The following is a 26,424-nucleotide window of genomic DNA, read 5'->3' on the forward strand; positions in this document are numbered from 1 at the left end:
TGCTGTTTTCATGTAGTTACCAAAGGTCAAAAAGAAAAAAGGAAAAGATAGATTTTATTTGTGAAATAAATGTGGCTGTGCCTCTCAAGATGATTAATGGTGCAGAACAGGGTTAATACTGATCATGTGCTTCACTGCGGACTCGGCCCTGTGGGTTTGCAATGGTCATATTATTGCATTCTTTACTTTTTATGTGATAATTAAATGAAGTCTTTCTGCTTCTGGTCTGGGAAATAGCACTGCTCTTAAAACCATGCCAGCCACTCACGTGCTATTGTTGGTCATGGTACTCCTGTGTCAAGGAGGTAATTCAGTAGTGACAAACAGGTAAATATTGTAGTCTGAGGTGCTTCCTTCCAGGTATATGCTCAGAGAGAAACAGTGGCCAAAGATAAGCAGACCTCTTCAGAGAAATGGCAGTAGGCACAAGTATGCTCTGTGGCCATCAGCATCTACTGTAGTATGGCACCATTCAGCTGCTATACTTTGCCTATTTTAATGAGGTGTTACTATGAAGCGAAAAATGCTTTGTGTTCACTCGCAAAAGCTTGGGTGCATGTTAGGCCATTCTGTATATGGTGAAATTACTATTGCTGGATGAGGAAGCATGATAGAAAAGTAGAGATCCTCTGGGCAGCAAGCTGAAATGTTAAAGTGAGACAGTTTTGTTACCAGTATGTGTTGGGAAATCACTGGCTTACAAAAATGTTAACAGTTTAGAAATAAAGCAGTGGAGACAAACCATGCAGAAACGATTAAATGTTCAGGTTGCAAAAGTAATCTTCTGAGAGCCATGAAATTTTGTCTTCTTGAGGCAAAGTCTGTTGGGTTTTTATTTAATTTTAGGCAATGTCACGTTTTGACCATGGAATTAACATTAATCCTTATTAAGCTACTAATACAGGCAAGAGTATTTTACTAATTTGCAAGTGCTGGCTACATCTGCTTCATTATGACTCAAGTGAATTAACTCAAGTATTTGCATAAATGCAGGTTCATATTTTTTCTGCACTTCAGCACTGAAAACCCTATTTACCTGCTATCCTGCAGAAAGTAAGGGTTTTAATTGGATGCCAATACCTTTATTGTCTGGAGTGTTTTTGTGGCATAAAAAGACTTTGTCTCAAAACCGGGTAAAGTCAAGGCAATTTTGAGACGCCAAGGTGGATTGCAGTCAACATAATAAAATGTTAAAGAAAAGATATTTTATTTTAATCATAATGAAGTGAGATCTTCTTGATAAGGATTTCATTGCTTTGAAGGTGCTTTATCTATCTACTTCTATAAATTATGTTGTGATCCAGAAGAATGGCTGCATGTATTTAAAACAAAATCTAACACCTGACGATTTTCAGCTGGCGTTTTATCTATAATAGTTAGGTCTAATCAAGGCTTTTATGCCCTTTTAGTTTTTATGTGGAACCAATATGTTTACACTTCTTTTGGCGAGGGGGGGCAAAATGTCATGATATACTCAAGTATTTTTGAAAGTTTGCTGCCAAACGCCCATGAACTTCATTAGATAATTTTGATAATACTTACCATTCAGAGGCTTGTACTCTGGTGATGACAAACATGAACTCTTCAGGACACACTGTAAGTACACAATTTAATTTTTGTATTTAAAAGACTCAATCATCCCCTGAAAAAAAAAAAAATAAAATCTTTTAACTTCTACTAACACAGGATAAAGACTGAGCTCACTGCTGCAGTGAGTGTGTACCCTATCTCATGCCCGTGCATTGCCTGCTGATGAGGGAGGGACTGCTGTTCACCTCCCTGTGCTGTGGAGCCCTGGGGCTGTGCTTCGTGTTTGACACTGCAGAGGAATGCTGGGGGGCCTTCTAGGAATGGGCAAGGGATGCTCCTGATGGACCTCATTTGCCTGCCCCAGACTCAAGGATGATGGTGCCTGTGTGTTTCTGGTCTCCTAATACTGAAGTGTGCTCGTGAGCCTGGTAGAGGAAATAAATGAAAGCAGATGTAATCAAGCAGTTTTCTTTCATGACCTCTGTGTGGCAGCTGCCTTGTGGGATCTCAGCACATCATTCCTGATGTCCAGAGATGCCAGGAGAACCCTTGGGGGTCTCGAAAATCCTGGAATGTTGCCAGAAGTGTCTGGTGGCTTGATTTTGATCCATCCACAGAAATAACAAGAGTTTGAGGACAAGAGAATCACTTTAGAGTAAAAGGTGTAAAAGAGACACATTTAGAGAGTGAAATATAGACTTTAAGGTTTTTGGTACAGGGGGGTTATGGAGACAAGATGGAGGGATCAGGGCGTGTCTCGTCCTTCTTCTTTCTTCTTCTTGTCCTCCATCTCCTGTGGTGATGTTGGCACTTGGGGATTGGTTTATGGTGAAGGTGCACTTGCTAACATGAGTGAAAAGCATTGGGAAATAAAGGTAAATATTATGTATGTAGATATTAGTATAAAAAGACATGACCGCCCCGTGGGTGGTCAGAGAGTGCCTGTGACAGCTTGCAGATCAGACCTCTGTTGGGCAGACAGAAAATTTTGTAGATAAGAAATAATAAACAATCCGAAGACCGAAAAGCTGAAGAGTCCAGACTCGTCCTTTAAAACGCGTGCCACCCAAGAACCACACTACCCGTGTCGGGGCAGAGACAGACAGCCGAACCCGACACTGCCTTTCCCTCTTGACAACATTATTCACTCCTTCTCTGCTAGGGAACCATTGCTGTTTAAGGGCAGTCATACCTGAAACCAATTTTAATAAAATTTTGAGTGTTCATTGAAGGTGGCTCAAGATCACCATATCGGCAGTAGAAAAATTGCTACAAAGCTTAAGTGTGTTAGTGTGAATTTGTGTTAATTCTCTGAGTCATTCTTCAGTAGTACTGTGTTGGCTGAGTCAATACCTCAGTACACCTTACATTTTTGTTAGAAAAAGATGTTGCAAAATTAATTACTTCATGCTTTTTCCTACCAAAACCAAACTCAAAAAAAACCAATAAAACCAAACCCATAAAAACTTTGAGTAAAACATCCAGCTCTATTGCTACTAAAACTTAACACTTTCTATTGAAAGCCTCTAACCTTTCAGTCTTTCATCCTGCCTTGAAAATAGAAATCTTTATCTGCCCAACAAAAATGTGTACTTTGTGCTTCATCTGCCATTGGGTATGTCGGTGGGGTTTCTAGTGCCCCTCTCTGATCAGCAATACCTCACTCCGTTCATTCCCATTGGGGCTGAAAACAAGTAGTTGCCTGATCAGATTTATTTGGTGATCAGATTTATTTGTTTATTTGTTTTAACATTGTGCTGCTGTGGAGGGACCAGGAAATTTGGTAATTAATGCTGTCTTTGCCCTAATAAAAATGACAGCCTTTACACATGTGTAGCACAGTAAGATGGGGCTGCCTGTGTCCAGAACATGTATGTAGGGTTTTTTGAACTATGTTGAGACATGTTACCTGTTCTTGCTGTGGCTACCTGCACATGAAGGAATTTCTTACTGTTTACATAGTGTGTTGCAAGCCATCTGGCAAAGGTGAGGAAATGATGTCCTATGTTGCAGGAATTAGTGTTTCGTGCAACACAGTCAGAAGAAAAGGATAAATGGAGCTGTTTGCACTTCACAGATTCTGTTTACGTATCCACAGAACTTGTATCAGCATCTCAGAGCGACATGAAAGGAGACTTTAAAGGCAACTGATAATAAGTGCCCCATCAGCAGCAGAGCTGTGTTTTGTTGCTGAAGTTAACAGGCAACTCCACCTGTGCCTGAGCTCCCCGAGGAAAAGATGACACACATCAGGGGATAGCAACTGGGGCCAGCAGTAACTGGATCAGTGCCTCAACATTGATTACCCTAGTCAGAAAACTATTGCAAAACTTAGGATGTTTAATACCATACTTGGTGAACACTCTTGATTAGGACAGAGTAAATCAAGTGATTTTGCTGCTCTGTATGAGGTAATTTTAGGTATTACCTAAATTTTCGGAGGAGGTTACATACAGTAACCTGTGTTTCATAATTCAGATTATCAGCTGCAAAAGTATTACAGTCTAAACTGTGGCAATAAAAAAGTAGATACAGGCTGTGACAATTTTAGTAGGTGGATGAATATTTTTCCATTGCCCATGCTGCTTTAGTGGATTTTGGTTATTACAATTCATCTGTATTTTGTAGATGGAAAAGATGTAGTTTCAAGATAGAGCTTATTGCATCATGTCTTCCACAAGAAAAGTAAAATATCATCAAGTAAAGTGCCATGGTCTGAATATTCTGGACAGCAGTAATTCAGTTGCAAAGTTACTCATTCAGGGCAGAAAAAGGCCAAGGGAGAAGCCATTCTTGGTGCTCTTGGTGGCCTAAATTTGGCCATTCTTCGTGGCTTTGGGAGAGGGCTAGTAAGAGTAAATAAAATTTTGGATATTAAATGTTACAATTTTAGCTAAAGAAGACAGTTTGTAGATGATATGTTTCACCTTTATTTGTTTGTGCCATATACAACGGTTTTGATCCTTTGAACACTGTAAAACTCAAGATTGATCTGATTTGTACTACATGAGATCTTAATTTAGCCAGTATTTCAAATAATGTAATTACAGCCCAGTATTTTTAATTACTTCATACAGTTTTTAAGGTACCTATTCAGGTAACTATCAATTACATTACAAATAGGTTACACTACATTATAATGATTGGAGTGAAATTATCTTTATATATAAGCAATTATCACATTTTCTTATTTTTGTAAGAGATTGTCTTTGTTGTTATATTCTTATGTCTTATGAAACAGAAGCAAAACTCTATTAATGTAAAACTCAGATCACGCTATCCAAAAGTTATTTTAAATCAGAGAAGTAGAGATAAGTTTTAAATAAGGATTACTTTTTGTAGTACTCTTTTTGTAAAAGTACTTGTGTAGGCAAAGTTACAGCATGCAGATATGTCAGCTGTAAATAGTAAAGAACCAATAAGAAAATAGAAATCTGCTCTATAGGTTTTCTCTCAGAGAATCAGTGTTGTATGGTCTGTGTGTATATAATGTGGATGATCTTTTGTGGAAACTACTAGACAAACACATAGACTTATAGAGCGAGTGCTGAGGAACCATTTTATGAGATGTTTCAGATCTATAGAGAAAAATGTGTGTAGAGCATGTTGCTGCCAAACATCATATCTAAAGATCATTGTTAAGTTTACAGTATCACAAGACTGGCTAAAAATTATGACATTTTGAAAAATCATTTGAGGAGTTCTGTTTTGTTTTAGACACTCAATAATTTTTTAGGATATGGTATATATTTTTATATTTTTCCCTCTACAGATTTTCACTGAAACTGGAATGTACAATAAATGAAAATTGAGTTTTTCAGATAATTTAAATTCCAGAAGTTAAGTTTGAGGGAAGAGTAAGTACAATGAGGCTTGCTGTGAAACTGACAGAGGGAACAGAGATCTGCACTTGATCTCTCTGGAGTTTATAGTTAAATTTTGAACCATTTCATTTTCTGGGACATGAATTCAAGACCCTGTGCAGCAGGACTTAAGGAAAAAACAAAAGCTGTTTTTTTCTTACATTTCCTACATTTAGGTATGTATTTGCTTGATCTATATCACCTCAACAAGCTTTCCACATAGTAAAGTTTTAGTGTGGGTCATGCTGGGAGTGTTCTACAGGTTTGAGCTACATAAGAATAGAGGGGAGCTGAGGAGAATTTGCAGACTTTCTGAGTACCTGCTGAGAAGACCAAATTTCTAATGTGGAGAAGTGCACCATAGTACATAATTACACCCATAAAAGCAGTTTTACATGTGGATGGTTCTCCAGTTGTTCAATTGTTAATAGGAGTGTGTGAACTCCTAACATTAGAACCTCAGATCTGGGAGAATTTAGGTGATCCACCTTCCTGATGCCCCAAAAGTGACAGCAGACTGTCTGTTTGATTTCCTAAACAGTGAACTGTGAATGCATTAACATCTGTCCTTCTCAGTGGTGACACATAGCATCACTGTAGATAAAACAGCATAAGAGAAGGGAGTTGGGAAGTCTTAGCTTCCAACACAGCAGCTGAAGGGGCTCGCCGGAACAACTACCACCTATCTTCTATCATTATTAATCCCATTAGAGGAGAAGCTGTAGAGTAGTTGAGTGAAGCTCTCACCTTAGCTTTAATACCAAGACTGAATTTTGTGGCTTGTATTTAGTACTAAAATTGAAGTTACTTTCTTTCCAAAACACATTTCCTTTATTGGCATAGGACAGCTCTGTGTATAGAATAAGTGGAAATTCTCAAAGGGAAAGTTTAAAATGTTAAGTCAAACTCTCAGAAAATTGGTATCTGGGTATTGCTTGTCAGCTTCATTTGACCTTTCCATAGTTAAAAGAGTGCAGAGGGACAGTTGCTATCCTGTCATCAAAGGGCTTTCATGCCAGTGGGCTTATAAAATGAGCACTGCTTTCCAAACAAGTATATATTATATTGTTTGGCCTCATTTTTTTCCCACTTAATTCAGACCTTGTATGGAATACAGACCTGTTAAATTTCCCATGTTGCGCTGCTCATACTTTATAAATTCTTGACAAATATTGATGTCTTTTCACACATTTTTGGTGGTCTAAATAACAGCATTTAGTGCCAGTTTTGAAAAGCCTTTGTTATAACCCTGTCTTCACCAGCATTACCTACATATTTAGGACAGTCTTTATCCTTCTTGGTAAGGCTTATCTGATGAGAGCTTCCATCAGTTTGCCTCTTGTGTTTAAGGACCATGTTCATACTCATGTGGCCATACACAATTTTAGTTTATTTTATCCTTAGTTTACTCATTATCTTGTAGTCCTGAAATCTATGGAAACTGTAGTATTCAGCTACTCTACAAGGCAAACCTTGATCTTCCCTCCTGTACTTTTTGCTTGCTTTACTATGTGTCTGCCACTCTTTTCCATTAAGGTATTTTCAGGAAAAATGCCTTACAGGTTATAGAACAATCATCACTACTGCTTCATCTTTCAATTTTATTGTATGATATTCTGCAAAAGAATTTTTATCCACATTTTTTACTCAGTCTCCTGTTCATGAATCTTCTCTAAATCTAGACTATTTGTGAGTTTTTATGTTAGCATTGTCTCAAATTTACTTTTGATTTATATAGATAAAATAAAATCTATTCATCAATGCAGAAAGAAAAGGATTTTCTTTCAAAATTAAATAACATGTTTCAGTAGGACAGTCTGTAAGGAAATGCAAATCCCACTTGATTTGGTGCAGTTGTTCAGAGGAAATAGTTGCAAAGATTTGATTAAGGCCTTTTCTTGATGCTACTTTTTAAATTAAGGCTGTGTTTCAAATTCAAAGAATCACAGACTCCTTGAGGTTAGAGGGTACCTCTGAGTGTCATCTGGTCTGCTTGCCCTGTTCAGCCCTGTTTAGCCAGGGCCACTTTGGGCTGGGGTGCCAGGATCCTGTCTAGACAGCTTTTCAATATCTGTTTGGGAGGGAGATGACAAAATCACCCGGGGCAGCCTGTGCCTATGATTGGTTACCCTTGCAGTGAAAAGCTGTTTGCTGATGTGCAGTGGGAACCTCTTGTGTGAGCTGCAGATAGGTTGAATTATTCTACTGAAAGCTGAGGTCACTGACGGGTCACTTAAGTGGCGGTAGATGTTGCAAGTACAGGAGTCCTGTAAGAGAAAAAGGCTTGTCCTGCAGGAGCATGTTCCTCCTCCCTGAAATTCTAAATTTGCACAAAGTGGAAGTGGAAGCAATGCTCAGCTGTATAAGTAGTTTCAAGTGTACAGACTTCTCAGTATGTATAGCACTGGGAAACATACATCTCTACATTGTCATGCATAAAAAAAAAGAAATATGTAGACTGACTGATATGAAATGAGATCTTGCTACACCACTTCATGTTTACTTCAAGAAACAATTTGTAAGCTTCCTTCAAGAGTGGTTCAGGGAAAGGCTAGAAAAACCATTGTCACCCACATACAGATATCTTATATTTCTTAATGTAAGAATTAATACAGAGCTTGAAATGATGGAGGTTATTTTTAGAGTCACAGAATCATATCCTGAGTTGGAAGGGACCCACAAGGATCATCTAAGTCCAGCTACTGGCCCTGGACCAGACAGCCCCAAGAAGTTGTACAAATTGGGACAACCATAAAATATTACAGAAACAGCTCCATTATATCCTTTGCTATAAACAGGTGGGTTTGCCTGAAAGTTGTTTGCAGCTCAAGAGTGAGCTACTTGTAAAAGCAGACAAGAATTTGAAAATGGCAGAAGGCAGGTGATTTAGAAAAATCACTGGTAAAAAAGTCCTTTTTTACAGAAAACTTGGGCCAAGGAAAATTGCCTTTTTTCTGAACAGTTTCAAAGCACAGGATCCCTCAATCAGGCCTAATAAAGAAGTCACTGTCTACTGTGCATCACTGTGAGAGCACTAAAACAAAGCAGACTAAGAATGCAATATATCATATGGGGTCATTGCACTAATGAACAGTTCAGGCCCAAACTCTCATTAGCTTCTCTGTAGAAAGAGAAACCTGGTAAAACAGGAAAAGGTCATATGAGAGAAGCTCTTCCCTGATACTATCTTAAACTTTTATTGTTGAAAGATAGGCTTTAGTTAATTTCAGACCTATTAAAAAAGAAATATTTTGTGATTAGGAACCAGTGAATAAGAGCAGAAAGCCTAAGTGCATAAAGCCATAAATACCTTAGTCTATGGGTTAACAATCTGTAAAAGTGTCAAAAAGCATTGCTTAAGTGATAAAAGACACCCACTGTTAACTAGAAGCATGGGTGCTGTTGGCACCAGTCCATATTCATATATGGAAGGCATCTTTTTAGTTCCTTCTGAAAAGGCAAATCTTTTCTTTTGATAACATTCTTTCTTAGGTTAAAAGCAACTGTTTCCTCTATATGTGTTCTCACCCAGATTTCTCAGTCCAAAATGGTTTCATTTCCAATACTTAACAGTTTTAATATTTATGCTAATCTATATTCCTTGGAATAAATTTTCAGATTGGGATGTTTAAGGAAATGAAGTAAATAGTTTCCAAAGTTATTAGGAACCCTTTAAAAATAAGTCTAGATGATCAATGTGTTTCCTAAGATTTTGTGGTTTGAATTCTCAAAATGATCTTGCTAAAGCAGAGCAAAATTTTTACCAGGAAAATACACAACTTTGTATGTATCTATATTCATTTGTTCTTGTGATATTGACCCAATTAGTTAATACTGGGAGAAAATTTTGGTACAGAGCAACTTCACTGGTATTTTTATGCCTTATAATGAGAATGAGATTAGGCCTTTCTTCCTTTTTTCATTTCAAGCAAGCTAGTTAAAAAAGAAAGTAGTGAACTTGTAATAGTTAAATAGTTTCTGTGCCTATTTGATTTTTTTTTTTTTAGACTTGTAGCACTTGAAAGCCAAATATGACTGCCTTTTAGTATTTGCTTTTTTTTTCTTTTTGAGGGAATGAATTTTAGGTAAGTTAAAGCTCATGCTGAAATTAATAAAGAAAAAATACAGTTAATGGAAATCTGCAGAAACCAGTTCTCAGCTAGTAATTTTGCTGCAAGAAGCAGAAATTGATGGATAAACCAGATGTTTAAGAGTAGCCTGCAGCTAGACAACTGAGCTTAGTTTGCTGATGTCTTTAAAGTTTGCATGGACACTTGTTCTTCATCACTGCAGTCTGTTTCATATTATCATGATTATTTTACAGCTAAAAATCTTGTAAGGTTTTTCAGAAATTTAGGAAGGAAATGTTTTATTTTTTTTTTCAAAAATGCTTGATTTTTCAGAGCAGTGTCAAGTAATGCTGCAGTGTGTTTCAAAAAGGTTTGATGCTGTGTAGTGTGTAAGAATCTCTCCTGGTACTCTGAGTGGGTTGTGTTGTTTTTTGGGTTGGGTTTTGTTGCACAGGATTAATTCAGTTGTAAATAAGTGGCATACACCCGCAGTCAGGTACAGAGTTTGTATTTTGACTATGTGTCTGTGAGAACTGGAGCTGATGTTGATTTAAGGAGAGCAGATGTTAATGGTGTTGTTCTCAAGTATCCTGTTGCCCAAATAGGCATCTCTCATCGTGAGAAAAGGCAACAAAAGGCAGTAAATCTGCCTGCTCTATTATGAAGGGCAACAATAGATTGATTTATGGGGAAAAAGCAACTCTTAGGTTTAGGTAGTGAAAACTGAGTTTTACAGACAGGATATTTCTGCTGTCATTTTTGAGAACAATTTTGTTCTGTCTTAATCATGAGGCCAGGAGAGTCAGAAAATGTTGGTTAGCCTGGATAACACAATATGATACACAGTTGTATAAAATTTAAAGTATAAGCAGGTTTAATTTTCAATAGTAGACCATTATTTTCTAATCTGATTTTCATTGTTCCTTCTGTATGGCCACTTCTTTTGTGTTCTCTGTTAGCATCCCCTTTGCCCACATACCAGATTCATACTTTGTCTCATGTACACAGATGAGTGTGCAAGTATCATTGAGCCTAAGAATCAGCCAGAAAGTATATAGAGACATGCAACCTGGCAGCAGGAAGCAAGACTCTTCAGTACTGAGGAGTAAAAGAGTACAGAATTTTTCTATGAAGTAATAGACTTCCTCATTAAACTAAAGGGAAATTTACACATTTTAAATAATAGTAGGAAAAAATTTGTGTAGAACTGTTTGTTAAATAATACACACTGATTTTAATAGCCCTGTTTAAAAATCCAGTTCTCTTTTGTAATTTGTAAATTCTACATAATTTCTCTTTGTAACCAAGCATACCTTCTGATTCAATCACATTTACAGTCTGCGGAGTTTTGATACATATGAAAAGGGTTAGGAGAATTTCAGTCATAGCATAAAAGTTTCATATGAATCCCTATATTAAGACTTATTTTCTAAGGGAGATAAAAGAAAACTGTCTGAGGTTTTCTGGCATTTAGTGTGGTCTGCTCAGGTCTTTTGTTTTTCAATTCCACAATGTCATTGCTAATTTGAAAAACATTGCATCTCCAGTATGACAGAGATGCCGTAGGTCCATTATAAACGCATTTAGGCTTTCATGTTGTATAATCTTTCAAACAAGGCTTTGGAAACTAGTTGTTAGACTTTAGCAAAGAACTAGACATGATGTAGTAGTGTGTGTGTATGGTGAGTGTAATAGTAATTTCCACAATGTTTGCCTCACTGACACCTGAAGTTAAGGTCTTTGAGTACTATTTGGCCCCACAGTTTCTTTTTCTTGACAGAATGTTTTAGGCAGTAACTAACCATAAGAGTTTTTCTAGGCAAAAGAATTTCTCTTAAAATGTTATTTATTTTCTTTTTTTTTTCTTTTAAGTCTGAACAGCCCAGTCCTGCCAGTTCCAGCTCCAGTTCCAGTTCCAGTTTTACACCATCTCAAAACAACAGACAACAAGGTATCAGTAAAAGAAAAGAAATTGAAATGAATGTGTGAAATGAATGGGCCAATAAAAACAGAACTCATGGCATCTCATGACCTCTTTTCTTCTGTGTTTCACTGCCTGAACTGGCCACAGTTTTGATTTAGAGACTTTCCTGCAGGTTGTTTTCAGATGTGGATATAAGGGCAAAATAAAAGGAGAGAAAGAAACTGGGAATCTGAGAAAAGGGTGTGATTATTGGTTGTTTTGAAGGACTGAATACATGCCAGTCACTTAACAGAGGATAAACCCAATAGAGGTTGTCTTTCTGAGTTGTCCTTCTGCAGGGTTAGGTAGCATGGCACCTGGCTCCATCTGAAGCCCTGGAAAAGTGTGGTTTCCCATGGGCAGCCAACAGAAACCCACAGATGTATTTATTAAAACCCTTTCAAAGGCTCTGAGCATTCCATACTACTGGGAAGTTTTAAGAGCACACAATATTTACTTCAAATACATGGCAGGGAAGGATGATGGTTAGATTTAAAGTTAGAATTTTGGTTTTCTGGATAATACTTTCAGTTTACTTGAAACTCAATGAAGAATCCATTTTTCTTCCTGGATGCTTTGCCAAGGCACGTTTTCTGTAAATAAGTTGATATTCATTCTCCATGATCTATTAAACTACTTAGTTCCTGGTTGGCTTCCTTCCCTGGGTTATAAGATTGTACAACCGATACATTCTTAATGAGTTTTTGTTTTATTATTTGGATAAGGAGCATTAAAAAAGCAGTCTTTGACTTAACAAAATTGTTTGTTTTAGCCATTTATATTCCTCAATGGTAAACTTGATTTAGGGTTATGACAATACATTAGTGCCTCAGGCACACTGACTTTAAATAGATTTGTACATGATTATGTGATGCATATCTATCCTAGTGCCTTTCTGTACTGATATTCTGATGTTTTCTGGCAGTGTTATCCCATGTGAAAGAAGGCAAAAACTTGAAATGAATGGTGGTAATGACTGGCTTCAGGCAGTTAATATTTACCTAACAATAAACAGATACACTTCCTGCTGAACCCCTATTTTTGCTCTCACAAAAACATTAGTGGTGTGAACTGTCCATTACAAGCCAAAAGACTTAGATACCCACTTCTGCATCTGTTATCTTTGCTGGGAAAAAATTTAGTAGTTTCTTCTGAGCAGACTGGTCCCATCCATCTTTTCTGGATCATATACAAGAGGTATCACAGATTGTCTTTCAGTTCTTCTCTAGAATAGATGGGAGATTTGTCCTCTCGTGTCAACAGCTCTGAAGTGCAAATAGTCTATGCATCTTCTCTTTTTTGCAGCATTAAATAGTGGTTTCTGCTTCCTTCTGGGAGTTCCAGAAACCCCAATAAACTAAGCATGTTTATTGTCCAGGCCATGCATTTGTATATCAAAGGCATGGAGCACCAGGCATACCATGGCATGTTCACGATGTATGTTGTGCTCTGGTCAGAAGCCATGCTTTTCCCCTTACCTGGAAGTTACTTGCTAGGACTGTTGCTCTTTTTCGGTTGCATTTAGACTCCAGTGCTCACTCATGTGTCAAAAAACCACAGCATGAACTTTTTTCACCTCTTTTTGCATAAACAGTGGGCTAACTTGAGGTTCCTCAAGTTCTTCTGTCCTTGGGGCTTACTTTGATATTTATCTATTTCCTTACGAAGAAAACTTGCTCATGGGCAACTCCTAATTTTCAGTTTCTCCTTAACTATTCTGATATCTTAGGAGGCAACAACTTCACAAACCTTTAAAAAGGTGGTTATGGAATTTTAGAGTAAGTGTGCAAGAAGCAGAAGCATGTGCTATCCATGCTAGGAAAAAAAAAGACCTAAAAATTAATGCTTTGCTGATTGGTAGAAAAGTCTGCTGAAAAGTTAGGTAGCAATGTGCTTTTCAGACTCCCAGACATGCTCCTACACTAAGTGAGAACTTGTTTGAATGACAAGTTGTTCAATGCTGATGGGGCTGTCAGTGATGGATGTATCTGAGGAGTCCAAGTTTCTCTTTATTACTGCTTCTGTAAAAGCCCTTTCCCTCCTTCAAGGGTCAGATGGTAAGTTATTCAGTCAGACTACAAGTTGTCATTTGCAACTGAGCATTGTCTTCCTGAGATTCAAACAGGGACAGAAAATGGAGCACAACTCTGCTGCTTCTACATATCAGCTGTGGGTGCATGGACAAGATGTACTTCCATACTCTCACCTATAAAAATGTCTGGTCAACCAGGAACTTGCCCATGGTTTTCTTTCCTAGGGTGTGAAAACAGAAAAAAGGCTCATTTCTCTGAACTGTCCAAATTGTGTCAATTTACAGAAAGTTCTAGGGCAGCCTTAGTGATAAATCATTCCAAACAACAGCTTGGAAGTCACTTGCACAAAGCTAGTCAAAATGCCTATGGCCTGAACTTTGCTATGTCTGGAACAGTCCATAAAACTGTCCTCCCCCATGAAGGGAGCACTGTCATACTCATTACCCTGTTGTGAGTATGACTGACAGATGTCTCCCTTCTCTGCTGACAGTGACCAGGGAGGACAGTCCTTGACTCAGTTTTGCATAGCAAATAAAGAGTTGAAAGCTTCATCTCTGGCTCAATGTGTTCATGTTAGTACTGTGTTTCTTGGGCTGAAGGAATTGCAACCATAATAGTAATTGCTGTTCTTACAGCCATCACTGGTGCTTTCAACTGCTGCTTCATGTCATAGACGGGCTATACGTCATAGTGAAATGTTCTATGGCACCGGGACATTTTACTTTCTTCCCTCTTCTAATCTGCTTTTGCACATTCTTATTTCAAGTAGCTGTAGTGTTACACTTCCCCACTCTGTTAAACATATTTTTCTTTCTGTAACTGTCTCTTAGAGTAAAAAGAGTGAAAATCAAAACCCAAACTGAGTTCAATGCAGTTTTGTGAGCAAGTTAAGCTTCGTACCTTCTTGCTAATACAGGAAAAATGATAACATGGTGTTGGATGGTATTGATGCACTTCATACTTATCAACATGGGTGAAGTAGTTACTCCACTTGAAATTGACCCTGAAATAATGGGAACAGCTGAAGGCAATATACATAGAAACCAAGAAGACAAAATTGTACAGTACAATTTAGTCAGAGTGATTTGTTAGAACCAACCTCTCATACATGGATTAACCTAACAAATGTACCAATACTGATCAATATGTCCTTGTAGATCTTTACTCACATATAATGAAAAAGCAGAAAATACTAAACCCCAGCAATACAAAAGAAGCATGCTTTTCGTAAGCATACATTTCATGTCAATTTCTCCTGTTGTGACAGTATTTTACTTACTTCAGCTATGGTCCAGGGTGCAAATTGTTCTAACACTTGAACATGTGAGTTACTTCATTGTCAGGAGTAAGTCTGTTGAAGCTGACAGAGTTGCTCATGTGAGTAAAGATTCATGAATATATGGACAGGTCCCTGCAGTATAATCCCCCAGTGCATTACTTAGTTTGTTTAATTTTTAAGACTCTCGTCTGTCAACACTATGTGGGGAAGATGGTTTTTAAAGCTGGGTAAATTGCCCAAAATACTGGGAAGTAAACTTCGTTCATTTTTATTGTCTCTGTTGTTTTAGGTCCATTGAGGACTATAATGAAAGATCTGCATTCAGATGATAATGAAGATGAATCAGATGAAGCAGATGACAAGGACAATGACTCTGAGTTGGAACAACCTGTAAATATACGAGGAGGAGGCAGGAGTCGCAGGTGAGTGTCTCGTGATTGAAAGTGGCCTGCTGACCAAGACGTGTAGTGCTTGTTAGTAACAAAGTAAGGTCCGATGTTCTCAGAGTGCTGAGTAGCAAATGGGCAGAAAAGTCACTCTTTCTAAAGCATCTGCACAAAAAAGGGCCCTTTTTAAACACTAACACACCTAGCCATTCCTGATACAAACTCTTCCTGTACTATCAATACGGTTATGATGATCCTCATTTGCTTGACTTTACTCAATTTCATGCGATTGTGACTTGAGACGAGGAGTTATAATTACTCCCTGGCCTAAATTAGAGAAAATTGTCCTTCAACTGTTGAATAAGCTATTCCATACATAGTCACAAGACCTCTTTGCTTACCAGTTTTACATTAAGCTGTTAAATTGAATCCAAATCAATGAAATTTGAATGTCAAGTAAATTCTGTGCTGAATAGAGTAGATAATGCATAAAAATGCATCAGAGGGTAAAGCAAGCATCTGTCAAAAACCTTTTTTAATTTTTTATTTTTTAAAAGAAGCTTCTGCATCCTTGCTGCAACCTTCAGAAGCATCCCAAAACTCATCTGGTGTTCAGGCAGCTTGAAGCTCCATCCAAATGATGTTCAAAGTTATGGAAGAAACTGAAACTGCGTCTCTCAAACATTCTACATATTAGGTTCTTTATGTAATTCAGAGGATTTTCCTGTTAGAGCAGAGCACCTGAGTGGCAGTGTCAGCTACTGCTCAAATGGGAAGATAACAGGAAAACTTTAATGAATGCAGCTGCTTCCCTGGTGTATTTTAGCAGCTGGAATCAAGGAGAAAAAGACCAAGATGACTAGCTGTTTGAGAACTTGTTGTCAGTGATTGTGTAAAGGATTGTTTCAAGCTCAGCTTGTCTCCTCGTGTGGAGTTTTTGTTTCAGTTTTTTGATGGAACTTTAAGGCTGTTGTTTTTTTTCTACTTCATTTTGTCCCAATTAACTAATGGGTTTTTTTTCCCAACAAAAAATATTCTCTGTTGTTCATAAGTGAATGAAAGGTGAAACTGACTAGGAGCTGGGCTTTTGTGTGACCTCTTCTGAGATGCTAAGTTTTTTAATTTTAATCAGGAAAAGCTGTGTTAACTTTTGACAATAAACAAGGAACTTTTCAGTAAAACATGTATTCAGGTGGGATGTACAGCTGTTTGGAAAGCTTTTAGGAGAGCAGAAAAGAATCCCTAAAGGCCACTTTCCTTCTCTGACATAGCTGTGAACTGAGATAGGGAGAAGCAGTTGAATTTTGTAGGTGTTTAACCATTTCTGTAAACTTAGCTGCTGTTAACTCAGCCAAGTGCAGACAGGCAACCTCCTTCTTTGTGCTACAAAGAGTTTTTTCCAGAGTGCAGCCCTGCTCAGATGCCTCTCTTCCCTGTGACCTTGATGAACAATAGCCTGCTTAGCAAGGGATTGGTCATTGTAAGTCCCTACCTCAAAGTCCAAGGTTGGCTCCCCCCATTTGACAGCCCTTTGTCTGCAGATGTAATGCTGTGGCTCTTTTTTCTGCAGGGTTAGTCTGAGTGATGGCAGCGACAGTGATAGCAGCTCAGCTTCCTCACCACTGCGTCATGATCCAGCACCATCTGTACTGAAAACCAGCAACAGCCAGGTAAAAAATGCAGTTCGGATTTGTATAAGCAGCAGACAGAGTTAGCATCAGTCTCAAGAATTTATTGATGCATCTCTTCTCCTTTTTCCCACCAGTGTTCATCTAGAAAGATACAGTATTTTTTTTTTACTGCAGTAGAAGACACAATAGTTTTTACTTTGCATCAGAGTACTTGTTCTAGATTTTTAAGAGCTAACGTTATTTCTCAGGTAGCAACATAGGGTAGTTTAGTTTTTCAAAGAAAATAAAGTAAATTACCTAGAGTTGCAAAATACTCCAGGGACAAATGAGAATTAGCTTTTGGATAGTAAGTACCTCTCCCATAGTAAGTATAAAATTAAGTATAAAAACTCACATTATTTACAAAATAAAATACACCATTTTTCAGTTATTTTAAGGAGACATGATTTATTCCCAGCATCAATTGCATCATATGTAAAGCTGTTAGGACACATACTGGCTACTTACAGTTGTGATATATTTAAAATGTGTCTATATGCACACAAGTTTGTGGTTTAGAGGGTGAGCTTAATAGGTGGGTCTTTTATATATCTGTTTTCTATAATTGCTTCAGTTATCTGGCAGATATTATTTATTTGCCTTTATTTTTCTATTAAGATTTCCAGCACAAGCTATAGTACAAACTCCAAATATTAGCTAAGTTCAAATACATTGTGGGGGAAAAAAACCACAAACTAGGAAGTACTTTGTGCACAGAGAGACGGTAATTTCATGTCCAGAAAATATTCATATTTTCTACCACTGTAGGCTCTTCTAAGTTGTCTATATAAAAGTTAAAAGTTTTATTTAAGAGATAGACTTGAAGTCAAAAAGCTGTCTGTAGGGGTGAAGAATGTTGCATTTACTGACCACATAAGCACAAGAAAAATAAAAAATCTGTCTTGTTGGCTTGTTGTTTAACGAAGACTGATTTCTAAAGAGCCAATGCAATTGTTAAGTAATTGTAAGTCTCATTATCAGCAGCCCACTCAGTCACATCTTTTGTGTTCCTTTGCCCGTTGGTGATGTAGTAGAAGGTCTATCTCCACATTTAGAAACTCCAAACAATAGCTGTGTGTCTACTAAAAAAAAAAACAAAGCTTCACATACCTTCTTCCATTTCTTTAAGTGAGCTAAATTTTATAATCAGGCTGCAAATTGGAAATTTTAGGAAGCATTGTGAGAATTCAAATTCTGTGGACTGTAGCTACATTTAAAATCTCTTCTTGGTACCTTAGTGCTGCTTGCCAGGATGATCTTTTACTGATGAAATCAGGTTTGTATTAACCAAGTTCCTTTATAGAACTGAAGAGCTAAGACAGAGTTTGTATTTGTTTTAGCTTCCTCAGACATGATTAGTGCTGTATCTCATCTGTAAAGTGCTTAAGATGTTAAATTTAAGCTGCATATCAAGAGCATTGCAAAGAAACTGCTTTTTTAAATACACTGTGTTCTTGACAAAGTTCTATTTGAAACCAAGAATTTTCTTCCTGTGAAAATTATAAATGTGTCTAAAAGGTACTGAATCCATGATTGAAGTCCTGTTTTTTTGTAGGGTTGGGTGGGGTTTTTTTCAAGAAAAAACCCTAGAGGGTGTTGAACAGAATTACTACAATTATTCTTCAAAAATGTATGTTTTGAATCTGAACATTCATCACTCTTGGCTAATTAAATCAAGTAAGGTTAACTCAGATCTACAGTCACTTTCTCTAGGTAGGAAAATAGCTGTCTGCCAGCTGTGTTTTTAAGATGCTGGCCAGCCTGGGGAAGACATATGCAATTTAATCATTTGTACCAAGGGAAGGAGAAACGAGAGAGTACTTGGGGGAAAACATCAGTAAGGCTTCTAGAGGACTTGTTCTTATACGCTTTATTTCCTTGTTTTAATTACTGAGTTTTATCCTGTGTTGTGGCTGTTGGGTATGGTTTTTGGGGTTAATCATGCTGGTGATGTTAGTCTCACTTAAAATGAAATGTGAATCATAATCTCCCATTATCTGTGATTACTTAGTTTTCTTTGATGTTTTTCAGAAGAACTGGTTATATTCTAGATTAGGAATGATATGGTGATATTTCTTTTAACTTCAAAAAAGTGTTGTCTGTTGAAAAAATGTAAAGAAGAATCAACAGTTCATTTTCCCCCAAATATTTCTGCCTTTAGTTCTAAAAGTTTCAAATCAAGCATGGTGTCCTGCTGCTTGTTGATGTACTCTTCTTGAATCTATTTCAGTATCAGATGAAGCAATCTTGGCTTGTATGAGTGATAATAAATGGGTGTGAGAGGCATTTAAGGAAGGGTACCATATAAGTGCAAAAGTAATTACTGCCCATCACTTCATTTTTCAGTTATAACTCATACAGTCAAACAGTCAAGGACTGTTTGAAAACCTCTGCTGTCAAAGAAAAGAGATAGTATTGAGGGGGGAAAAAAGGAAGAGGAAAAGTACAGTGGTAATGTTTCATTTCAAAGGCACTGGGGACACCCTCAGCATTATTTTGTGTCTGCCAAATCACCTCTTATCCTCCCAGCATGTCAAAGATAGGGGGGAAAAAAGTGTTGAGAAGGCTTTAAGTGATGTAAAATTCCTACTTTTAAGGATTAAAAATATCATTTTCACTTCATTCCAGTATGTTGGCTTTTTCTGCTGTAAGTTACCATTTTTTCTGAAAAGTATGAGTAAGTTCTATGGATTAAAGAATGAAAAGCTCAGTTTTGAGTTTGTTTTTTATTAACAGCAGAATTTTTCCACATAGAGTTATATCCAGTGATGCATTTAATTTTTACAGAATTTTCTTTATTTTCCAGATTTTAGAAGTGAAAAGTCCAATAAAGCAAAACAAAACAGATAAACAAATGAAGAATGGGGATTGTGATAAGGTAAATAACAATGAGAGAGCAATAAAGTCCTACAGAATATGATACTACTATAGCAATAAATACTATATTACTGTAGCAATAAACTACTCCAGAATATGTGCTTACCAAATACCAACCTTTGTTACAGAATGAAAATCTTAATACATGTTTGCTTTGAATTCCTTTAGATGCAAATCTTTTTCTGTTTTCTTTCTATAATTCTTGTATCTTCTCTCATATTTTGAATTTTTTTCCTTCTTTTCAATCAGGTGATTTGGCAAATTTCACCAGTTGGGACTCTTCCATCTATTTATTTTATCTACTGTCCACCATAAGTTTGTGCTGTGCTTCACAGAGGAATGAGATGTAGATGAAAATTCACAGATGTATTCCTAGCCCGCAAATGAATCAGGGGAAAAAAGAAAATCTATTTTCCAGAATCCTTTCTGAAGGCTGTGCATTAGGAAGTGGCAGTGTGATTAAGCATGTTAACTAAAATGACATGAAGCAACTGTAACAGTTTAACACTGAGATAGTTTGATTTACATCTGTCTAATGGTTGTGGGCAAGAGCTCTCAATCCTTCCGTGAGCGAACATAGCACAATTGCCCACTATGGACAAGTTTCTCTGAACGCTTGTATTTTACTGGTATTAGTGTCAATTTTGTGATGATAATTTAAGGCAAAAGATGGAAGTTGCAGCAGCTAGATTTTTAGTGTCTAGATTTTTATCTGCAATACCTAGATTTTTAGTGCTCTGATATTTTGGTTTGCATTTTGGTTGCTTAGGTTGAGTGCCATATCTCATTCTGCTTACAAGCAAAAAAAAAAAAAAAAAAAAGTTTTTAATGGCTCAGTAGCCATTTCTGAAGGAGAAAGTTGATAATAAGGTGGAGAGGTGAGACATGTTTAACATCCCAGGGAAGAAGCGCTAGAACTTACCTTTGGATTTATCTTGCTTAATCTTTCTTTCCCCGTTGACACAGAAGAAATAATTACGTACCTCTAGAGAAAATGATTGATTTGATTTTGAGTCTTTGGGTTTGGTTCTTATGTAGAAAGATGGAATATGTTTTCTAAAGATGCTGTTTTGGCATCCCCAGTCTTATGATGCTTTCTGGCACAGTTGAGATACAGAGATTATCAGCAAATAATGACCACCTATGAAGATTTCTGTCAGTGTGAAGTATCTTAAAAAACCACAAAAAATTATATTTCTGTTGTTTTAAGCTAGAGAATGCCAGACTATTAATAAAAAATACACTTCAAAGAAGAGTTTAGTCTTATCTCAAGTCCTGTGTGCCGTACTATAAGAAGGGTTTAAAGCTATTAGAGAGCATTCAAAGGAGGTCTGCAAACATAGGGAAAGGCCTAGAGGGGAAGGAGCCTCTGAGGTCACTTGGTCTGTCCAGCCTGGAGAATAGGAGACTGCAGGGGGAGAACTCATTGTCTGAGGGAAGACCTCCTGAGAGGAAGAGGAAGGGCAACACTGATCTCTTCTCCATGGTGACCAGTGACATGACTCAAGGCAATAGCCTGAAGCTGAGTCAGGAGAGGCTGGATATTAGAAAAAGGTTCTTCACCCAGAGGGTGGCCAGTCCCCAGAATGGGCTCCCCAGCAAAATGGTCACAGCACTAGCCTGACAGAGTTCAAGAAGCTCAGAGAATGGACAATGCTCTCAGGCACATGCTGTGACCCTTGGCGCTGTGCTGTGCAGAGCCAAGAGCTGGACTCAGTGATCCCTCTGGGTCTCTTCCAGCTCAAGATATTGATTCCAAGATTTAAAATGAGATTTCTATACTGGTTTTGAAGACATCTGAAGTTTATGAATACATTGCTATGACTTAATTAACAAGTTGTTTATGGGGGGGAATTTTTTTCTAGGCATATCTTGATGAACTAGTAGAGCTCCACAGAAGATTAATGACATTGAGAGAGAGACATGTACTGCAGCAGGTGAGAAGCATTATCATGCACTATCACAGTGCACTCATTGAAATTCTTAAGTCACATCTATTTCTATTTTGTTTCATTTAAAACTCTGCAATCACTTTTAGGTTATTGGTTAAAAACTCTGCTATCAATTTTCATGGCCTTCAAGCCTGTAAAGTCCATAGAAGTCCTTTACCTCTTACACTGCAGTTTTGGGTATTTAATATTAAGTGTGTAACTGTGTTGTCTCTCTAAATGACAAATTTAAAAAAAAAAATGCCTGAGATATATTTTTCGCCGGTTTGTTGTTATGTTTCTTAACATGCTGTATCAATAATTGTGAAAGCAGGATGGGAGAATGGACATAGCTGTGCACTGTCATTTGATAAAAATCTTGTTGCTTCTTTCCTTAAAATGACCAGCCTTGTCTCAGAAGCAATTGAAGTGGGTTTTTTCCCATGGGAAGCAGAAAATATAAAATTCAATGGAAAGCCCGCTTTGAAGAAAAACATAATATATTCCTTGAATCTTCTGAAGTCTTAGAATGCGTAAAATATGAAAGTGTCCAAACCAAAAAGGCTGCAAATTTATTGAAAGGTTATGCAATGGTAAGAGCAAAGAAAGTATTCTTGGCTTTTGGTGGTATTGTCAGGTACTGGATTGGATTGAAAATTGTGAAGATTAAACAGTAAGCATGGTCAACAATGTAGATGCAATTTTAGCACAGATGGTTTTATTATGTTTTAGAGATGTTGTAAAGAGGAAAATTTTTGCCACTTCTAAAAGATTGCAACCACTTGTTAAATTTTTCTACCAAGCATGTTAACAATATTTTGGAAACTCCAGCATTAACTGCTTTGTTAGTTCAGGCTCCATATTGTGAGTAAAGATGAGAAAACTATTGAGAGGTCATTGAAAAGGAAAATCTTGGTTAAGGACATTCTTAATTAAAGATGAATTTTGGTAGCTTTGTCAGATTTCATCTTATAACACACAGTGATGCATGTTGGTTACCCTTCATATTTAAAGTACTGTTGCCTCCCAAGTTTCGTTTTTCTACAAAGGGAACCAAAGCATGCTTTCAGAATGGTAGCCGAGCCAAATTTTTATCTACATAGAGAAATAATTTTGAAGGAGGCTAAGATACAGGAATTGCAACACCCTATCCACTTCACATTTTTCATTGATTCTCAAAGAGTTCACATTAAAACTGAATCTGGAAAAAAAAAAAATCTGTAAAAAATCCCACCTTGTCTTTGCTTCCTGAGCACTCATTTCCCCAGTTATCCAACGCATAGCTTCCAAATGGTATTGCTTCTGATTCACATCAGTGGCCAGTACTGCTGTTACCAGTGCAGAACTGAGCCACTGTCCCAGCCTGGACAGTCAGGACATGAACTCAGCTTTCAGTGGGGCTGTTTGGACAGCCTTCAGACCATAGGGCTTACGTGGCTTATTGTGGAATTTTGGAAAAGAAAATCAACTTCAAAACATTTTGTACAGAGCAAATACACAAACAAGCAGGAAACCTTCTCTTTTTTTTCCCATGATGATGGTCTAGAGCTTTTGAAATCCTGACAGGATAAGCCTGGAGTAGCCAGATCTGACTCCACAACTTAGCCTGATCTTAGAAGGGGCTGGGACTAGCAAAATACTTTCCTATTGGAATTATTAGGCCATCCTAAGAAATACTTTCCAAGTAAGTAAAGTGCTTCAAGTCGAACACCTCATTGTCTTTCTCACCGGCAGCATTTATTTGGTGATGAATTATTTGTCTTTATTTGAAAAATAATGGGTTTGTCCCCTAAATTGTGTTCATTCTAATATTAGAGTACTGTTATAGTAAGCTTTGTGGGAGCTTACTAATACAAGGAAAAAGTCATGTGAAGAGAAACATAACTGAGCTGAAAATTTTAGAGTGTCCTAGTCTGAGTAAATGAAAAAGAGCAGTATACTCTTGTGCGTTTTAAACTAAACTTTTTTTTCCCCTCTTGAGACAATTTGTCAAACCAGAGAAAGCATTTATTTTGAACTTTGCCTCACAACTTGCATTAGGAGTGAGGCATTTAATGCTGTAATCCATGATTACTTATACATTATTATTTACATTATGAAAGTTTGGTTGATGTAGAACTGGTGTTGCCTTCCTGGGGGAAATTGTTCTTGCAGATTGTTTCCCGTGTTTCAGAGCGTTTGCAGGCTGTTGGTACGGCCCCAGTGAAAGCTGGATTTATGGCTAGGCTGTGCAGGCTGGGACAGGGATTCAGCTCTTCTGGGAACACCATGATGCTGGCTACAGAAGTCTACCAGGAGTCAGTGGAAGAGCCAAATTACTTACCTATTAGGCTGTCTGCACTAGTGGATGGTCTATGGTGCTGTAAAACAAAACACAGCTTAGTTTTAAAGCCTTTAATCCTTTAACATTCTGCAACTCATTAATTCATATGATTTTATCCATTTATAGAAATATCTTCCCAACACTGAATGGATAACTTGCAGAGAATCAGTGCTTCTCTACATTAAAAATAATCTTCCATCCCATCTTAAATGTCCTTACTGCTTTGCAGCTATGTAGTTAATGTAAAATACTTCCAGTGTGCACAGAAATTCAAAAGATGCAGAGCTGAGAAATTCTCTAGGAATTAATATGAAACTTCTATACTAAGAAATACATAGAGATTGTAGGAAGTACAGAAGTACAAAGGTGAGAACATCAAGGTGTAAAACTGCGTAATGGGATTGTGGTTACTGCATGAGAAGAGGGATCAAATGCAAAAATATGCAACAGAAAACTCTAGACAGCTGCAAGAGTTTTAGAAGTGTTAGTGTTGAAGTGGAATGGTGATGGAGTCATGTGTTGGCGGCTGAATGGCGGCTGTCATCTTGTTAGTTTATGTTAGGGCAGGTAAGTCTCTTGCACAGAGACTTTCAAAGACTTGCAAAAGAACAGTGAAGGCATTGATATAGTGTAAAAGCATGGGCTTTTTAAACTTACACTGAGGGACATGAAAAGGATTTTCTTTTTTAAATTTTTTTCCAATCTCAGTTGTTACCAAGTCCATAGGCATGACAGCAAATAGGAATGCAGCCAAATTGAGAAATGAGAAAAATGTATCTTTGTGAATGTGGCTCTTTCCCAATAGAGGCATTCTCTTTGAGACACTTTGTTAAAGGAAGCTGAGAAAGAGAGAAGACAGGAGAGATGTGATACTACACTGCAAGTGCCCAGATACATAATGAAATAATTCTGATGTTAGGTGCTGCTTACAAACATACAAGAATTGCCTGAGAGGGAAAAGATATGTGAAGAACATTTGACCAAGAAATCAGTCCTGTGAGCAGGTTTTATAGGAATATTGGGCTGTGGCAAGACAGATGTTGGTCAGAAATCATGTTTACAAAGAAGTTCCTCTACCACATCTTTCACTGTAAGGAAAGAGGTTTGAATTCACAGTGATGAGGCCTTTCTCTTTTTTCTCTTTTTTCTCTTTTTTCTCTTTTTTCTCTTTTTTCTCTTTTTTCTCTTTTTTCTCTTTTTTCTCTCTTTCTCTCTTTTTCTTTTTTTTTTCTGAAATCAGATATTAATGCAGCATATCCAATATATTCAAATGAATTTGGCTGGCTAAAGCAGTGTTTGTAACTCTGCATTTTCAGTGAAGAAAATGTTAGCATGACCCCATGAAAGGCAGCAACATTTCTGGTAACTTTTTGTCTTGTTTTGTGACATCAGAAGTCATATCTTCAGCTGGTTAAAAATCCAAAAGCCAGTGCATTAGGCAGCACAGGCTTAAGGAAGAAATTGGAGTTTGTAGCATGGCTGAAAACTAGGTTGCTCATGTTCTGAAGGTGCTTAACTTCAGATGGCAACTATCTTCTTAGAATTTTCTGCCAGGGGCAGCTTGGAGGTCTGGAAACTATCACATGGCCTAAAACCCTCCATAAATTGAAAAATGACTGTCATTAGTTGCACTTTGGCTTCCTTATACAAACACACTCATTTGCTTGTTTAAAGGCTGATAAATAGTTACACTATGATGGATAATGATGAAACTGAGCTGGAGAGACATTATGTAAACAGAGACGTAATTTACTGCAGAAAAGCAAAGCTTATACAGCAGAACAAATGGGATATTTTTGTTCTTTGCAGCCTGAGCTTTTGGAATAAAACATTTTAATGCCGTGTTTTTAATGTTACAACTGTCAGATTTCCTAGCAGCTAATCTCAACCTTTTATTCTTTTGAAGAATTTCTGAATAGCACAAGGATGCATATGCTAATACTGTAAGTCATGAATTCCTCATTGACTGGCACACAGGCAGGTGTTTTTCATTGGGCTGTCTGGGTTTATCTTGATACATTTTTGTACATCCATTAAAGCCTTTGGGGTTCATTTCAGTCATTTGCCAGGTGCCCGGACATAGCGACTGTATCTCTTGGGGGCTGGATATTTAAAATGTTTATGTTTCCCTTGACCTAGAGCTTAAAAGCCAAAAGCAGAACTTGATCAATAGAAGTCCTTATCCATTTCTTAAAATATGCAGCACTGTTTAAAAATACATGTGTTAACACTTTCACATAATCTTTGTTTCTAAAATCAAGTATATTGCAGTGAGGTTTATTAGGGGTAGTATTCTTCCACAGTAACACAAGGAAGCGATAGACAGAGTTGTTAAATGTAGCTGTATTTTCTTGGCCACTGCTTCTGTAAACTTCTTGTGCAGCCATTTATTTGCCTCAGTGGATATCAGTGGATATTCAGATAGCAAGCCCAAGAATAGATTCCAGACTTTACAAAAGGAGGCTGGATTGACTACTTACCTTTGCTTCTCTCTTAGACGAG

The 26,424-nt window shown here is 37.3% G+C and overlaps 1 protein-coding gene across 1 annotated transcript in view; it reads left to right on the forward strand.

Annotated features, from left to right (window-relative positions):
• Positions 1-26,424, forward strand: part of MLLT3 (MLLT3 super elongation complex subunit) — a 120,083-nt gene that overhangs the window by 88,128 nt on the left and 5,531 nt on the right. Inside the window, exons 7-11 of the mRNA XM_066569574.1 lie at positions 11,336-11,414; positions 15,028-15,160; positions 16,695-16,794; positions 19,601-19,672; positions 21,537-21,608. Coding sequence (XP_066425671.1) covers positions 11,336-11,414; positions 15,028-15,160; positions 16,695-16,794; positions 19,601-19,672; positions 21,537-21,608 — 456 coding nt within the window. The remainder of the gene's footprint in view (positions 1-11,335; positions 11,415-15,027; positions 15,161-16,694; positions 16,795-19,600; positions 19,673-21,536; positions 21,609-26,424) is intronic.

The sequence above is a fragment of the Molothrus aeneus genome, chromosome Z, assembly GCF_037042795.1.
Source record: "Molothrus aeneus isolate 106 chromosome Z, BPBGC_Maene_1.0, whole genome shotgun sequence".
NCBI classification, from domain to species: Eukaryota; Metazoa; Chordata; class Aves; order Passeriformes; family Icteridae; genus Molothrus; species Molothrus aeneus.